General features: G+C 40.6%; 1 protein-coding gene across 1 annotated transcript; it reads left to right on the forward strand.

Moving 5' to 3' along the window:
* Positions 1–21: 21 nt before the first annotated feature.
* LOC119745888 (MAM and LDL-receptor class A domain-containing protein 2-like) lies at positions 22–18,056 on the forward strand. Its single transcript, XM_038222550.1, has 16 exons — positions 22–205; positions 1,230–1,424; positions 2,076–2,350; positions 2,916–2,991; positions 3,537–3,713; positions 4,833–5,077; positions 6,533–6,617; positions 7,686–7,805; positions 10,514–10,684; positions 11,481–11,755; positions 12,519–12,594; positions 13,263–13,433; positions 13,929–14,173; positions 15,020–15,104; positions 15,724–15,837; positions 16,505–18,056. The coding sequence occupies exons 1-16, from the start codon at positions 148–150 to the stop codon at positions 16,738–16,740; spliced, it is 2,604 nt and encodes an 867-aa protein (XP_038078478.1). The 5' UTR covers positions 22–147; the 3' UTR covers positions 16,741–18,056.
* The last annotated feature ends 91 nt before the right edge of the window (positions 18,057–18,147 follow it).

Here is an 18,147-nt window from a genome sequence, read left to right on the forward strand (position 1 = left end):
GCATACTTTTTATGGACCGTGAACCCAGAGCTAGAAGTTTGGTAGATACTTTGTCTGGAATTGAACTAAGCGCCGTGACAGCCAGAGAGATTTCACATCTGTTGCGACGTTGTTCTGATTGCCTGTGAAAGGATTTAACCTGGAAACATGCTCGTCAGGGGTGCTTGCTTGATTTGTTTAGGACTGGTGATTTTATGGACAACAGGTTAGTTTTGCAATGTAGGATAAGCCGACGAAGAGGTTGTTTTATGTATTATTGCTTATCAATCATATGGTATGTAAACAAGTTTGCAATAGATCAGCGACAATAGAAACCTGGTTTGAACCATAATATACATGTACTTACTTTGAAAGTCTCAATTTGAAAATTTCCAGATATTCGTTAAAGAAGCAACACTGCATAAAGATAATAACGGCGAACAATAAGTCCATCATGTGTGAATTTTGAGAGGAAAAACTCAGAGGTAGAATTGTATTTCAAAACGTATTTTAAATGATCTTTACAGACCGAAGTACTATGCAATATAGTATAATATTTTGAACTGACTCCAGCAAACTTACACAAAATTAAGGGTGAGTACGCACAGGGGAAAATTAAGACAAAATAAAATCTTGACAACACTGTAGGATAGTATACGGTGGCCGCTAAGGTCATAGCGACAAAAGCTGGTAACCCAACTCAACCTTTCATAATCCAAATATATGTATGTTTAACCCTCACCAAACTACATATCTGAGATCTTTGTTTGCTATCAGTGTTAATCCCTGTCAGACTAAACAGTTTTTCTCATAATATAATGTGGGCAATAATCGTACCCGGTCACACAAACACTGCACCAAATTCCTATAGATTATTGTCGGCCTATATAATAAAAATATTTATGGGGTATTTGAGGTAAGATTACAACATCTGAATGCTAATCACCCTGTTCCTGACCATGCCGTACCAAGTAGTTCCTCCTTAATGCGTTTTTTTTTAACAATTAACAACCTGGGGCCTGTGGTATAACAAAATTAAGAGCTGAGTGAGTTCTGCCTAATACATGTGAAAATTATGCGATTTAATGTCCTAAAGACTCATTTTTGTTGGATCTGGTCCGTTTCACGATTTGCACCCTCCTCGTCTGCTATCTCATTATTTACTTTGATCCATGTCAATAAAAAAGTTTCCTTTTATGTTTACCAATTTCTTTTACAATAATCCGTTGGATTGCTTTTCTTGTAAACAGGTGTCGATGCAGACAGCTACACAGAAATCCAATGTTCCTTCGAGCCGCCGAGGTTGTGCGGATGGACGAGCAATAAAGGCCCGGGAGTAACGGCTAGCTGGGCACGGGTGAATTTCATAACCACGGTGATTGGTGGCATCATCGACCCGTCCATCCCCGGCCTGGGGTATGGCCCCTTCGCTGATCACTCGGGAGGTACATGTTCTGCCCTGAAATTACTGTGTGTCAGTGCTATCCACGGTGCATGCCCGAAGTCTATGGAGAGCTCATGTGTTTTTACTGCAAGTTTGCTATTTTTCGACATTTTGAAAAACGAAATTTGGTATGGAAGGGAACATTCATAATTTACAACGTATATAGAGACCTCCAAAATTGAGTAACACTGTAGCTTTAATAGTCTCATACTTTAATACCAAGGTGATTAAGAAAACAAATACTGTATGTCATAATAACCCATTACATCTCCAGCATTTCAAATATTTTGAAATCTACGATGCTTTGTCCTGCATTCTAGGGCAAACTTTAGCATTCCATTTATTATATTTGGCCCCATTTTATTAGTTTTATAACACTAATCAGCGGCTGGATGGGAGGAGGGGGATGTTGCGACCACCCCAGATCCGTTACTGCTCAGCCTGACTTGAGGAACTCAATATAGGTCCATGAACTCCTTCACTCAAAACTAATTCTATTAAGCGTAGAGCATTTCCAATTTTGGCTTTCACATTCAAGCCAATTGAATGATTTTTAAGTTCAAGATGAAGCCCTAAGCTGGAGACGAAACTAGATTTCGAAAACTTCCTCTTGTTTACCACTTCTTTTTTATATTCACATCTCATTGGCCAGATTCCTACTACGCCGCAGCAACTGGGAAAAACGGCCAGGAAGCGCATCTCCTCACGCCAATGATAGAGGGCAGCAAAGACGCTCCCGTCACCGTTGTATCCTTCTGGTATCACGTGGGTTCGACCACAGCCAACCTGGCAGTCAGCATAGTCCACGAGGACCAGACTAAACCGAGGAGGACCGTGTGGAGTCTCCCTAGTGGAGGCATGGCACTAGGCAGGGGTGACCCGTGGCTATTTGCTAGAACGACCATCAATTACCCCGCTAAGTTTCAGGTATTGAGTCTTTGCATAAAGTAGCCATCTTGGCTTTGTTATGCAGTGATACACATGAGTAAAGACAGTTTTTATTCATTGAAACTAAATTAAAATGAACCACGCAAGCTTTGTTAGCCCGACTCCGAGCTCCGCCCCCTCTCAGTCTCTCCCCTGCCCTAAGCATTGATTAGACTGATTGAGTGCCTTACTTGTTAGCCTACGTTTGATCAAACGTCGGCCATATCCTTTCTGATATTCAGATCTGCCCCTGGCCCATGGGTCTATGACAAGATTTACAGAGAAAAACATATTTTGTTCACTGTGAAAACATGGATAAATAAAATAAGCGCCGCTTGATTTTTAGGGTGCACTATTTTTTCGGGACATTTAAGGAGCTTATTTTGGTCAATTTTCAGCGCGTGATTTCCTTGTGAGATGGTGGCCCGGGCTTGTGCGCACAATCGTTTCGTGCAAATTATGCATGCGAGGCGGCCAGATCTAGAGCATATTGTGCACACGCACTTGTTTCTTTTCATTACGTCCATGCTATTTTTATTGATTGCATTGTCTCTATTAATTTCAGATTGCTTTTGAGGCCGAAATGAAACGCAACGAAAGCGAGTACGTAGGATTGGATGACGTCCTCCTCCAAACGGGCTGTAAGTGTGTGTGTGGGGTGGGGGAAGGGGGTTTTCATGAAACTGCCAAAAGGTACGGGAATTCGCTTAGCTCAAGATATATTTGCTGAGCAAAACCTGTGTCCAGTCAAAATGTTTCGTCATTTATATTAATTATATCATGCATGGTTCTCTGCTGATTTCCCATTAGTACACTCGTTTGCGTTGCAGTGCATTTTTTTTTCTCCAGTGAAAGTCTAGCAAAACAAGATGCGGTGCGTTGTGATTATAAAAATGCGTTCCCTGTGCTCTTCAACAAATAAAAATAATTTTTCAACTTGTATGTTTTATTCCAACCAGCATCCCCCTTTTTTTGGGGGGGGGGGGGGGTGTCTGCAACCGTCGGAAAAAGGAGTTCGTTTTGAGCATAAACAGATCTGGCTCCCGGTCCGTACATTATCGATACTGATTTTGGGGCGGGTACCAAACCAGGCTACCCCGCGAGAACGGGGTTTGGCGCATGGATGCCAATAATTCGAAATTGTTTAGTCCATTGTCTTTTTTGTGTTCCTTTTTTTGTGAACCAGCGTTTATCTCGAAGTGCGACTTCGAAGGCGGGGTCTTCGGCGACTTGTGTCAATTCTACCAAGCGGGCGTGGCCGAAACCTCTGTCGACGATTTTGATTGGATGATGCAGAGCGGTGAAACGCCCTCTCTCGACACCGGCCCGCTCTTTGATCACACTTTGGGAGAAGGCGCGAATGGTAAGATGCGGATAATAAGTCGAAGCCTGATAAGAAGAGCACTGTCAACGCAACGTCATGCTTGAAGTTCAGGTCCCAAGTCTTTGTTTTTCTTTGTTTTCCATTTCTGTTAACACAAGGTACCTGTTATAATAAGGTAACTTATAAAGTCCCAAGAACTTTGTTATAAAAGTGCTCGACTGTTACTCGATATCACTGTACACTCACTTAACGTACATCTTACTAGCTTAACACCATGGCATTGTGCTAGGAAGAAGTCAAATTTATCACTAAAGTACAACAAAATAAAGTGATTTTTTCTCGTTTACCCGAGCGTATTATAGACAATGTTTCGATTTGCAAAAAAAAGTACACGTTGAAAATATATTTTGTCTCCAAACATGGACACAACATGACTCACGCATAAGTAGGTTGTTTTCATCGTTTTACTTTACAAGTACACTGTAGGGTCGTATAGGCATTATCCTCGGTAGTCAAATAAAAATGAGGAACTTTGTTAAAAATGTGATGATGTGAAAGCAGTCCGTGGTGATGTCATATTTTGAGAAAGTTGTGGCCCTTTATATCAGCTCATAAGTTCTGATATTAAAGTGTTAACAAACATATCCAGTTCGGAGAACATCTTGGCTGAGAACCAGTCACACACAATACACGTCGCAGGGCACATTGACTGGTAAGGCTTTTTAGCTAAGGAAATACTATGTGTATTCAGCCCATTTCTGTACTCTCAGTTAGGTCCCAGCTCTATGGTTGTAGTATCCTTACATGATAGCTATAGCATAGAGAAAGGACACATTCTTCATGGTATTAGTCGTCACGTGCTCTGAAACCACACACCCGGAACCGGACATTCCCTCATCCTCATTGGAATGCATGAACCCCAACTTACTAAATGAATAAAGTATAAGGCCCCAACTTAGGTCAGATTACACCCAGAACAGTGTAGCCCCCACCCCCCTTGATTAAGCCAGAACCTCATGTGATGTACTGAGCTGAGACACAATAAACCAAGCAGGCATCGGTGCAACTATTATCCATGTACTAGTGACAAGCTCACAATATACACATCGGTATAAGCCTCATGAAACTGCCCCATTTCTCCCGTGTGTGCACGTGTAGGACATTACCTGTTTATTGAAGCTACTCGACCCGAGGAGATGAAGACGGCAGTCCTGTACAGCATGGAGTACTACAAACCCCCCGGTGAATCTTGTACCTTGGAGTTCTATTATCACGCCTTCGGGAGCGACCTGGGGGCTTTGAACGTCCAGGTCGCCGGCCAGGATTACACGGTGGCGCTTACCAGTGAAGACATGTGGAAGAAGCACGAGATTGACTTGACGAGCGTAGCCGGGACATTCAGGGTTGGTATTGCCCTAGCCCCATAAATGTGGCCTATTTACTGGACTGCCTCCGTAAACATAGGCCACACATCCACATGTACAAAAACGTGTCGCACTTTGCCAAATTTTGATTTTCACATTTAGGCTTAGTTTGTAGGATTTTTTTTGCTTTAGAAGCATACTCACCCTCTTTATAGGCTAGTAAGAAAGTGCTGCCTTTTTCAGATGTCTAATTTTTGTGAAATTTCATGTTGAAATTTTGATATGCAAACGTGTAAAAATGAATCTGGAAATTTCACGAAAAATAGACATCTGAAAAAGGCAGCACTTTCTGATTAGCCTATAAAGAGGGTGAGTATGCTTCTAAAGCAAAAAAATCCTACAAACTAAGCCTAAATGTGAAAATCAAAATTTGGCAAAGTGCGACACGTTTTTGTACATGTGGATGTGTGGCCTATGTTTACGGAGGCAGTCCAGTAAATAGGCCACGTTTATGGGGCTAGTATTGCCCTAGCTCCATGGTACTAGGCCCCTACGTGTCAAAAAATGTCTTACTTTCGATTCTAAATAACTCTGTTGTTTACATGATGGAATTAAACCAACAATTTGAGATCATGTAAAAAAGGCATGACAAAGCGAGTTTAATCAGCCTTGTGCAAGAGGTGAGATTTAAATACCGTATACGAAAAAAAAATCATTTTTAGAATGTCGATACAGCACTGGTGACGGTGGCGGAAGGCGTGTACTGCAGCCGAAACTTAAGGACTATGCAGGATCACCCCTGATGTCATTGCACACCTCCTCGATCGTGTGTTGCGCCAAACGATCGAGGATGTGTGCAATGACATCAGGTGTGATCCTGCATTTCTTCAGAAGCTTTCGGCTGCAGCACGCGCTGTATCGATGGAGGAGTCCAAAGTGGCAGATTCTGAAACTCGTGCGTATTTTATTTTGTATGGCGTGTAAATATCACCCTACGTTTTGCACAGAGCTAATGAAACTCGCTCCATAAAATGTGTCATGCCTTGTTTACATGATCTGAATTTTGGTTTAATTCCATTGGTGAACAACATAGTTTTTTAGGATCAAAAGTAGGACATTTTGTTTCGACACGTAGCATCACTTGTATATGTCGATAGCTCAATGGCTACTCCTTTCCCACTGTATGTTGTAGTACAATCCAACATAAATCCATCATACGTCCGGTCAAAAATAAATCACATGTCGATTCATAACGGCCGCGGCAACAAGTAACTGGCAAGAAACAGTTACAAAGGAATGCCTTGAATGGTTCGTGAAATTTAAGTTCAGACTGGTCTGCTTTTTTATTGTCTTGTGATGGACTCGACTGTAGAACACAGATTGAATTTTCTTGACACACTGAACAAGATGACTTCTTCACACGGTCATCATAATTCAAAGAGTACCATGTACTGGATCATATTACTAGTAGGAATAGTTTATGCCTTCTTTCAGGTTGCATTCCAGGGAGTAAGAGGCGAAGGGAACCTCGGGGACATCTCCATTGATGACATCAGCTTCGTTGGAGATAATTGTACAGGTGAGGTTAGACACATTCATCGTGCGTGTTTTAAGTGATCAAAACCATTTAGTGACTTACTTATATCTTGTCGGTGACGCACTTGGCATTTTCAGCGATGCCGTTGGTGTACCAGTTTTTCGTTTTCTTCAGTGCTAAAGATTTTCTCTATACATGAAACTTTTGTAACAGGAGCGACTGCGTCAAAATATCGACTGCTGCTGTCGTCGTTCGGAACCACTCCAAAAACTAGTCGATGGAATAAGTAACATCACTTCATGTAAATCTTGTCTTCACATATACAGATACGGAATAAATTCGCTGCTGCATATACCACAACTCAAGAGCTTCCGATCCCTAATTTCAAGAGCGTCACATTCACATATAACGTTTGCCTAATCTAATCTGTCGACTTGGGTCGATGACATTACATGTATTTGGTTCAGTGCAACTCTTGACTGTACGCCGGTCTGAAACGGATGTTACACGAGTCTGATTCCCTGCCCCCATATTGATATGGTGCCCTCTATAGACTAATCTGGTGATCACAATTACACACATTTGAGGGACTTGTATACAATTATGTTTGAATAAAGTGGTAATTTTGCCGGTTTACTATGAACTTAATCTTTTCTGTGAAGACTTTAGGTTCCAAAAAGAATCAAGTAGTGAGAATTCTTCTCATCTCTGTTTCTGATAGTCTGTCTGACCTCAAGAGAAAAACGTCTTTGTTGTACCATTCCCCCATTTAAAACTTCCACATATTCAGTAACAATGAATACACAATCTCCTGACGATGACTAGAGCACGCTCGTCGAAACGTTGAGACCAAACTTATCTCCCTCAGCCTCAGTGAAGATAATTGTCCAACCGCCTTCCAATGTACTAAGCGAAAGTAGATAAGCAGAACAAGTTCCTTTTTTGAACTAGCAGGACAGTTCTTATCAGAACTAAATCTACTGAGCGAAAGTAGATACAACCCCATGGTGTTACCGCAAACCAAAGCGTTATCGATACTCCACCATGCAAAGCCGACAATCTTATATTCAGCATGATATTCGTGTATTTGTGTCGTGACATTTTTTCCAGGGTATGATGTATGCGCGAGCTCTCCTTGTCACGGTTACAACGAGGCAAAGTGTATTCCCGCCGCTGATAGTTTCACTTGCCAATGCCAGGGAAGAGATGTCCCGCCACTTTGCACGGAAGGTAATTCCCGTACAGCTCATAAGCTCAATGATATATTCTACAATATTCCACAAATAAAAGAGATATTAATCTGCATCTCCTTTTCCGTTTCTTATAAATAATGGGTGTTTTTAATGGACTCGTGCTTCGATAGTTGACGAGAATTGATCTTTTTTGTTCGGCAATCATCTTTCAGGTATTTTTTTTAAAATTCATTCGCGGATCGGGGGGGGGGGGGGTAGCGCCCCCAGCTCTGTCCATTTTTTCCCATAGAAATTCATAAAAAATATAATGCTCAACCCTCGCCCCCTGCTCTGACACCCCACAACAATTATATTGGTATTTAAAGATGCCTGTGCCCAAAATACAGACAGAGCCTGCTCATTTGTACACTATTCTGTAATAAAGTTTTATTGTTGGATTTGAACAGTGCCCCTTGAAAGAATGGTACAAGCCCCCCCCCCCCCCCCCCCATTGATTTTGCGGAGCCAAGTATCGGGGGGAAAACCTGTCTACATTTCAGCAATGATTTGCTGATGCCCCCCGGCACAAATTCCTGGATCCGCCCCTGAAGAGGTTTACTCAACATCCAACAAAAACAAAAGTAGGCTTCACCTCTCATTTGACTGCAATGCAAAGTGTCTAACAGATTCTAGAAGTATTGTGCATTCTGAATACAAAATAATTTCACCAACTGTACTTGCTTTGATTGCTTTACGTTCCTCTTTCTTTCATTTTAAATAACTGGTCCGCTTCGCACTATTCGAGTGGACCACTTGATACTATAATTAGATCCGTCCCAAATTCATTGATCCTTCAAACTGATGTTTTTTTTGTTTTTTTTTAATGCCAAATGACAAGTCACCCGGAGTCCAAATCTAAAAATGGACCTCCAGGTCTACTATTGAATAGGCCTATACACAATGAAATATCTGATAAGCGGGAAAAGATACCAAATCGTATTTATAGGTCATTGTCACCTTAAACGGAATCAAGGTACAGCCTTGCATTTACCAACCGGAATGCTTGATATTACTCGTGTGGGGAGTTCAGGAAAACTCTTGTCTTGGGAGTACGGTCTTCGTCGTCGCAAATATAGGAGCTTTTTTTTTTAAAAGGCCCTTGTTGAAACGTAACGAAGTTTGGACAGTGTAAATTTTCGTCATGGGTCATGGTGTCGTTCTCTCTTTAGAATTAGATGGAGTCATGTTTGATCAATTACCGGTCGCATCTTTATCTTAATCACTTCTGAGCGCTTTACAGCGATAAATTGCTTTGTTCTTTTTATTTACTTTATATATCTATTGTTTTTATCTATTGTTGTATTGATAGTTTTGGTAATGAAACTAAGGCCCTCCACAATACGTAACTTCAGTTTGGCCGCCTGGAGACGTCACCTAAGAGACGATGAAAAAATTCTATTTTATGGGGGGGGGGGGTTGAAAAGGGATGAATTCACAGTAATGATATTTCATGGACATCTGGCCAACTTAGGTTTACAACACAAACCACACGTGGGTCTGAGTGGATTTTGAACCCGAATCACAGAGTTAAAAGGTCACCCTGGCAAAAACAAAGTAATCTGGTTCTATATACATGTAGTATTTTGCTAACGAGTTGGAAATTTAGAAGAAACGAAATTAGTAGGGTTTCGAAGTTTGCACGAGCATTGTTTTCAGCTCATTTTTTTGAGGTGATCGATCAGGTAACTAAAATAGGCGATCAGGTAACTTAAATCTAGTTTTTCGTTTGTTTCTACTGCTCGTGTTGTAGTTTGTGTCTTTTGCAATAGAGTTTACGCTGTCTTATATTACCTTTAAATGTCACATGACATGTAAAGCAGCCTTTGAGCTTACATATAGTTATCCTCTATGGGTTGATTAGCAGTCAGACAAAATCGTTCGACTGTATTTGCTTTAGGCGTTACACAGTACTGTAGTGTTGCTATAATTAATAAAGCTTTTGTGTAGTGCACGTTGCTAGTTTAATCAATTATCAAAGCGTACTTTGGAACTGAAGAGACCGAAAGTTAATGATTAACTCAACTGAACCAGAGTCGGAATGTATTCCACGCAGAGGTAACTTGTGACTAATTCGATTGAACATTGTTTTGTACTCGGAGTCCTGCCGGTTTGTGTTTAAGCGCCAATGGAATGCGAGTAACATTTACTTGGAAAAATATGGCGGCCCGATACATCATTCTTGCCTTTGTTTTGATACTAGGAGTTGGTGTAACTACAGGTGAGATTCCAACAACGTTCAAATGGTACACTGTTACATTCGCTGTAAACGCTCTCTCTAATTTTCGAGAGTGAAACTTGCGACCAGACGATGTACGTAGAGAGACATACACTTTATATGTATAACTACCTCAGTTGGAACTCGAATGAAAACTCGATCTAGGCTCATTCCATTGAATAAATTCTACCCAACATGTAAATCGTGTTGTCTCCGCTCAATCAGATGAAGTGAATATTCGTTCTTTGCGGGATGACATAGTTGGCTTAATAGATCGACTGCATTCAGTAGCCATCTGTGAGAAGTGTGTTGTTATATTAATTCACTAACAATGAATGCGCAAGACCTCTACTACGTATCCTTTTTGAAGACAAGCACACACCTCGAATATTGCCACCGTGCAAACGATCTATTCGCTAGAGGCATTCTCACGGTCTGTTTTCAAATTTGTTCTTACTACCTCCTTACCAATTCTTCCCTTTGTCTGACAGGAGAATATGCCGAAAAGAACACCACGGAGGAAATACAGTGCACTTTCCTGCCCCTCTCTCTATGCAACTGGGAAAGCGAGTTGGTGGAGAGGGAACTCAACATGACATTTGCGAGACAAAGGGCGCCACCATTACTAATCTTGATCGGCCCTGAGTTCGATCATACGGACGGTAGGTACAGGCCGAAATGGGAAGATTTTACTTCATACCCCACATGAAGAGAGTCAGTCACAGAACATGTTACAAAACAACTTTTCACCTATGTTCAGAAGTATCTAAACCCGTGACACAACCTATCATGGTATAGCCTAATAGTCAAACCATGTGCACATACATGCCAATATTTTAGGTATCATATTTGCTGGAAAAAAATGTTACTTTCATAGACCTTGCCTTAAGATGTCGTTCCACATGTTGCGTAAGTCCTGAAAGCGGACTTTTTGTTCCCTTTCATGGTTGGGGCATCAAATTAAATCTCTCAATTATATCCCGTTTTGAGCCTCAAATTTTGTCACTCTCTTCACCAATTTTGCCTGCATATCGATACTACTGTTGGTTTTGAAAGTACTTTTCACCCTTCGCTGTATTGTGAAATCATCTACACAACTTTGAAACCCCCCCCCCTCCCAATTTAAAAAAAAAACAACGACCGAATGGTCGTGCTCTCATACGGGTGCATACCTATGTTCCCCGATACCTATGTTCCTCAACACCGATTTCCCCCGAAATCCTTACCCTAAACCCTAACCCTAATCCTAAGGATTTCGTGGAACATCGGTATTGGGAACATAGGGTACACCCCCTCTCATACAGTACCAATGCACTTCTTGTGCTTCTTGCCTCCGTTAACTCCTATACGTGCGCACGCATACATGAATTATAACTATTCGCACTTGTATGGACGATTCTGCCTTTAAAGTAATGTCAACTTTAAAGTTATCAACTTTTTTTTTTTTGGTATTTCAAGATTCCTATTACGCCATAGCCACGGGGCAAGGTGGCGAGATAGGGAGGCTTTTGACGCCGATGATTTCCGGGAGCAGAGATGCCCCTCACACGGTGCTGACGTTCTGGTACCACATCAACGTGGCCTCATCCAACCTGACGGTGAAAGTTGTCCACAAGAATCCCTCCAAAGCAATGGAGACAGTGTGGGCCATTCCTGCGCAGGGCATCGCAATGCCAAAGAATGACCCCTGGCTTATGGCTAGAATTAATCTAAACTATCCTGCCGAATTCCAGGTAAATTGACTGTTCCCTCAACAATTTACTGTGTGTATGGTCATTTTTTTCACATCATGTATGTAGTTTTTACATTCAATATATTAAATACTTCTTCCTTCATTGTTCGTGTAATCTTTAATTAATCGATCCTCCTTTTGGGTGCAATGATACACAATGGTAGGCCTAACCCATTCTTGCGTTTCGGCTTATATGATTCTTGTAATTCTGTGATTTTAAACCAAATCATCACATTCTAGGTTGCTTTTCTTTCGTTCCTGTAGTATACACCAAGTCAAAACTTACCGAAAAACATAATTATTCGGAGAGAAAGAATGGTTTTAATGATCTTGATGGCTGGACACAACAGGTGTCTGAAGACATGGTGAATTATTGGTATATAAGGGGGAAAAAACCCACACAGAACATGGCCACAGGCACGAGGGAGGGCACATATAATTTACTTGTACTCAAAAGTGTTAAGGCCGCATATCAAACCATATAAAATAATGTATAAGAGCATACATTCACCAATATTGGCCATTCGAGGCGCTACATTATCATTATCACTTCCCATCAGGCCCCTAGAAATACAAAAACCAATACTGGATAGGATGTGAGTCTGTATGGTAGGATTACATTCATGGATCTACACAAGCCTGCAGATAAATGAATGGACTTTGAAAGGAAATATAATGCGATTCCACCATTATATTGTGTATTCTCAATCCACATAACTTATCTTTTTATAATTCTGTTACACATTATATTTCTTGTTCTGTAGGTTGCTTTCCAGGCAGAAATACATCACCCAAGCAGAGCGTATGTTGCTTTAGATGACGTTCTGCTTCAAACGGGAAGTAAGTTCGCATTGTAATAGAATCGTCGGTTTGATTTCCTTTAAAAATATTGTAGAAATGATAATTCTTTTAAAGTATTAGATTAAGATAGTCGGACCGAAGCCGAGGTTTGCCAAACGGCCAAAATGACGCTAATCCCATGAAGTGTAACAAAATGGCAGCAATGGGCGCCTTAACTGGGTTTTTTTTTGGGGGGGGGGGTTAGTTTCTTAATACACAGAACAATAAGAACATACTGATCAGTGCTACGATTGGGGGCAGAAAATGAGCCTGGATGCATGTATTTGGAATGAACTATTCCGGATTCGGCTACAAGTCCCTCCTACCTTCTTGGTTTGTGTACATTTCCCACACTGATAGTGACCGAGTATTAGCGAGCTACAATGGTCACCTGACCATGGTCACCTGACCATAAGTCGTGAAGTCATTGCGCAGTACATGTACATGTGATCAAAAGAGAAAGTCCTAAATTCAGATAATGGCTACAATGGTTGTAATGGCATAGTACACGTGCCTTGATTATGCTGGTAATCTGAATTTCGTCTATTTTAAAGGAGTTTCAGTATTCACATGAATCGGTTTGTGACTTGCGAGTTGCACGTTAGCACCTTTCCAATATAAACACATGTCGTTCTCCTCTTCTCTATTTTGTTTTTCGAAACGGACAGAGCTGCCACAATACTGCGATTTTGAGGGCAGTTTCTATGGCGACCTGTGCTTCTTCGACCAGGTATCTGACGTTACCCTCGACCAATTTGATTGGACAAGGCTGAGCGGTCAAACACCAACTTCTGGAACTGGCCCAAGTTTTGACCACACCTTGGGAGAAAATAAACTAGGTAACAAGGCATGCCTTCATTGAATTAAATTTCAAATCCGATCAATTTCTGAAAAGAATCACGCAGGATGTTTATTTTTGGTTATCTCGGTGAAACAACCACCACCTTTTTAGCCGTGAAATTTTCGTCGGAATGAAATTTAGTGTTGTTTTGGTAGTATTGGAGTTATTTGTACCTTCCTACGTTTGGACACAAACAGAAAAGATAGTCATTGGCGAACATTGCGGAGTGACTTGTATAGATCTGACAATAAGACATGTGAACTTCTCGATGGAATCGACCTTATTTTAATCCACCAAACAAGGCACGATGTCTTTGGCAGCCATGTTGGAAAATGGCCCCCATATTGTCTCAGGACAACTCTATAGGATTGCCCTTTATAGCTTACATCTTTATTAATAAAGCATGTTCTAGCGATGTGCCAAGTTTCATGATCCTATCATCAAAGGGTTAAATGTGTTCACATACCTGCCTAATGTTTTCGTTCTTACCAAGGCCGCTACATGTACATAGAATCATCCGACCAATCAGCGGGCGACAAAGCAATCCTAGACAGTCTGGAGTTTTACAAGATGGAAGGAGCAGCGTGCAAGCTGGAGTTTTACTACCACTCACTGGGTGCTAACCTGGGCCAGTTGAACGTGGCTGTCGGCGGCATGGAGTACCCTGTGGAGTTAACAAGCGAAGATCTGTGGAAGAAACACGAAATCGATCTGAAGACTGTAGCAGGGATATATAAAGTATGTTAACTTAATTTTCAAGTTTGCATTTTGTCGTTTTACTTAAAAAAGTAAACACGACCGAACGTTTCGGCACTGCTCTACGTCTTTAAATGTCATACTGCGAACCGGTTTTTTATCGTAGTAATTTGTGTATATAGGCCTACTGATGGTCTTTTGTCTGCTTATTTTGGTGGGATTTTTACCTGTCATACATCATAATTTTCTCAATTTAACACACTTTATGTTTGCATTAATGTGCATGCACCCATTGTGTTTGGAAATTCGAACAAGAGCAATTTCATTACTGAAGTGTTTTCTGTTCTAATCGGTATAGTAAAAATGTTGGAAATATAATCGTATTGCTTGAATGATGACTGCAATGAAGTTGCAGTAAAACAAACTGAAAAGTTCAGTGAAATTTGTCGACCACAATAATTATGTCAAGTAAAGGAACAGCAGAGCTAAAACAAGTGATGATGAAACCACAAGTGATGGGCATTTAAAAAATCAAAAATCTATTATTTAAAAGTCAAAGTAGCCACGGGAATGAATGAAAACTTCCAACTGTTAGTTTACACGGAGGGCATCTGAGACGATGGAAAAAATCGAAACATGGTTTTCAGCACGCGGTAGTCACTGGCTAATTATAAGATGGACTGCGCTTTCAATTTCCTCAGTACTTTAAGAACTGACAAAGATCCCTCGATCTGTGGCTGTCCGATAATTTTAGACCCGAATACACATTTTATATGGATACCGGGTATTAACGGTTCTTGCCATAAAAAGACAATCAACCTTTTTTTCCAGTATCATTAGATGACATGTGATTAACGCCCATTTACATTCATGATGTATCTGAAATAGATCACCGTTGAGGGCGTGGACGGGAATGGCCCACGCGGCGACATTGCGATTGATGACGTCGGCCTGGTTGGAGATGGCTGCATGGGTGAGATATACATATCATCCCAATTCCCAAGATATACAGCAGAAAATACACACACTAAAACAGAATTTGTGCAAAGTACTGTTTTGATATTAAAAACTTTACATTCATAACTTCTTCGGGCTAGATAAGTGTATTGTAACATTATTATGTAGTTTGGCATCCTTATTACATCCGCGAAGGAGGTTATGTTTTCATCGGATTTGGTTAGTTTGTTTGTTGGTTAGTTAGTTTGTCTGTATATAACTCCAAAAGTTATCGACGGATTTGCATGCATGTTTTTAGGGGTGGTCCTTGCTACAAGTACAAATCGACTAGATTTTGGAAGTGATCCGGATCTGGGTCTGGATCCAGGATTTTTTAAAAGGATCCTTCACCATTTATGCGAGTATTTCTTTTGGGTGTACTGACAATATGGCGGGGAATCGTTTAGCCTTGGCGGAGGTTTGCGCTCTCTGAGTGCTTTCTAGTTTAAAAATGTGTTACACAATTTCAAATTAATGTTATCAATTCACTATTCAAAAATAATAAGGACAAGAAAATTTAAACAATTTCTCCATTTAAAATGACATCACTTTTGAGGCATCTTGTAGTAATGCTGGGCTGTTATCTTCTCACGTAGAGGCCGATATGTGTGCTAGCTCCCCCTGTCTCAACGGAGGTACATGTACCCCAGTGGATACAAGTTACACCTGCAGTTGTCTGCAGGGGTATCCTGGATCGAACTGCGAACCACGTATGTATAATAGTGCTTCTAGATATGCTGACGACAGTTGTGATTTGTTAATAACATTGGTGGTAATTTTTGTAATTGGTGATATACGGTAGACTTTGCGGGTGACGCCGAGGGTAGGTTTTTAACATAAGCGATGAACAACATTACCCAATAGCTCCACCTTAGCGCATAAGGTCTATAGATGATCGATAATTGACGATTGATGATTGACGATTGACGATTGACGAGTGAAGATTGACGCTTGACGATGCACTATCGGCAATTGACGATTGGTGATCATTAGTGACGATTGACGATTGTGACTATTGACGATCGACGATGGACTTTTGGCGATTGACGATTGATGATATCTGATCGATGATGATCGACAACGGACGATTGACAAAATTTACTGATGATCGACGACTGGTGATCAACGATCGACAATTGACGATTGACAATTGATGACTTTTTATTGCCGATGTATAATTTAATTACTGATGACTGGTGACTCCGATTGATGAGTGATTGATGATTTTCGGATCAACAATTGGTGATTTAGGATTGGTAAATGGGGACTGGCAATTTGTAATTACTGATTAAGCTGTGGTTCTTGATTGATGATGGCGACGACATTGGGATGACAATAATAACAATATTAGACCTACCTTCCGCACTCTTTGCACAGCTTTTGTCAGGAAACCGATGGAACCCCTAACGATCCTAGCTATCTGCGCGGGCTGCGTGAGCGCCGTCGTCATCATCCTGGTCGTGTCATATTTGATATGGGACAATTGCCGTGGCAACAAAGCCAGCAAGGAGTACGAGGTTGACGACTTGCCGAACGACGTCACACAGCTGGCCATGTCGAACGACGGGCTCGAGGCTGAGGAGTGTAGAAATGAGAAACATAGGGAACTGTAGGGTCTCATCATGAAGGGTTATGTAAAGGGTTTATGACCGATAACAATGTATATCAAATTCAAGGATGGATGTTGCAAGACAAAATGCTGATGAGCAAGAATTTCACTGTTCTTTGGACAAAGAAACTCTCCCACAGTGCGCTGCATTCAACATAAAACTACAAAGTTGGGTTAAACACTGTTGTGTAATACACTGTTGGGCAATGTTTTTTTTACCCAACATTGGTTTGAAGTTACCTCATTGTTGGTAAATTCAGGTGAAAATGGACCAACATTTTTTTGGGGGGGGGGGGAATTTGCCCAAGAGTGTAGGCAGTTGGTATGTTGACCAACATTGGGCAAAATATTTATCCATTTGCCCAACGTTTTAATTCCTTTTAATTTCAAGTCATTCAGTTAGTAGTAAACAGAGCATATGCATTCGCTTAAAGTCACGCCCTTTTATAGTCTTAGTTGCTGCTGCACCTCCTTCAACCTATCATCACCCCCTATATATTTTGAGAGGATCCAAGCGCTAGTAGAATAGTAATTGGGGATCGTCTCAACTATAGTTGGGACTTCAACTATAAAACTTATGGCCGAAGCTATAGTTGGAGCGAAGCAGGTCTAAATATGGGGGTGTTTTGCGTTCGTTTTGCAAATTAGATGTCCCACAAAATTTGAAAGGTTATTCTTTTGTATGAAATTTCTACCTCGTAGTTATGATATTTTCTTGTATAGTTTTTCTGTCCAGAAGACTATTTGTCTATCTTTTTCTTCTTCAATGATTCTGTTCGATTCGCAGAATCACAGCAAAATCAATGTTCATGAACGTAATTTATTCAAATATTTATATTGTTCTTATTCTCATTCCTGACATTGATCGAAATGATGAGTTAACATGATTTTTGTATCAGACAAACACCTCAAAATCAAGACGTTCTGGTTTGCAGATTAAAAGCCATCAAGGTTATTTATTTAGGAAAGTTTCACATTAGTGTGTATACCTTAAGCTGCCACAAGACTGCGATTTCAAGTAGTAGCATAAAAATAAGTGCAAAAGTCATAACTAAACAATACACAAAGGTTTTAGTAGGTCATGATGATTCTGTTATGGAATTGTTCGCATTTTTCATGTTTCACATTTTTCATTAAATTGATTTTTTTAACCGGTACTCACTCCGTAAAGACATGCTCTAAGACAAGCAGAGCATATTTATAATTGTTACTTCCACGAATGAACTTCTACATAACCTATAGGCCTATATAGAATAAATTGATGATTGACATGCAGAGAGAGAATAAAATCCTTTGTAATACGTATACTATTGTATAATATAATTTTGTGAAAAATGTGTTTTAAACCTATTTTGCCATTCATCGTCCGCCTTTTGTATATTATTTTAGTGCCCGTATATCTCTTCTATAT

Source organism: Patiria miniata, unplaced genomic scaffold, assembly GCF_015706575.1.
Source record: "Patiria miniata isolate m_02_andy unplaced genomic scaffold, ASM1570657v1 HiC_scaffold_7, whole genome shotgun sequence".
NCBI lineage: Eukaryota > Metazoa > Echinodermata > Asteroidea > Valvatida > Asterinidae > Patiria > Patiria miniata.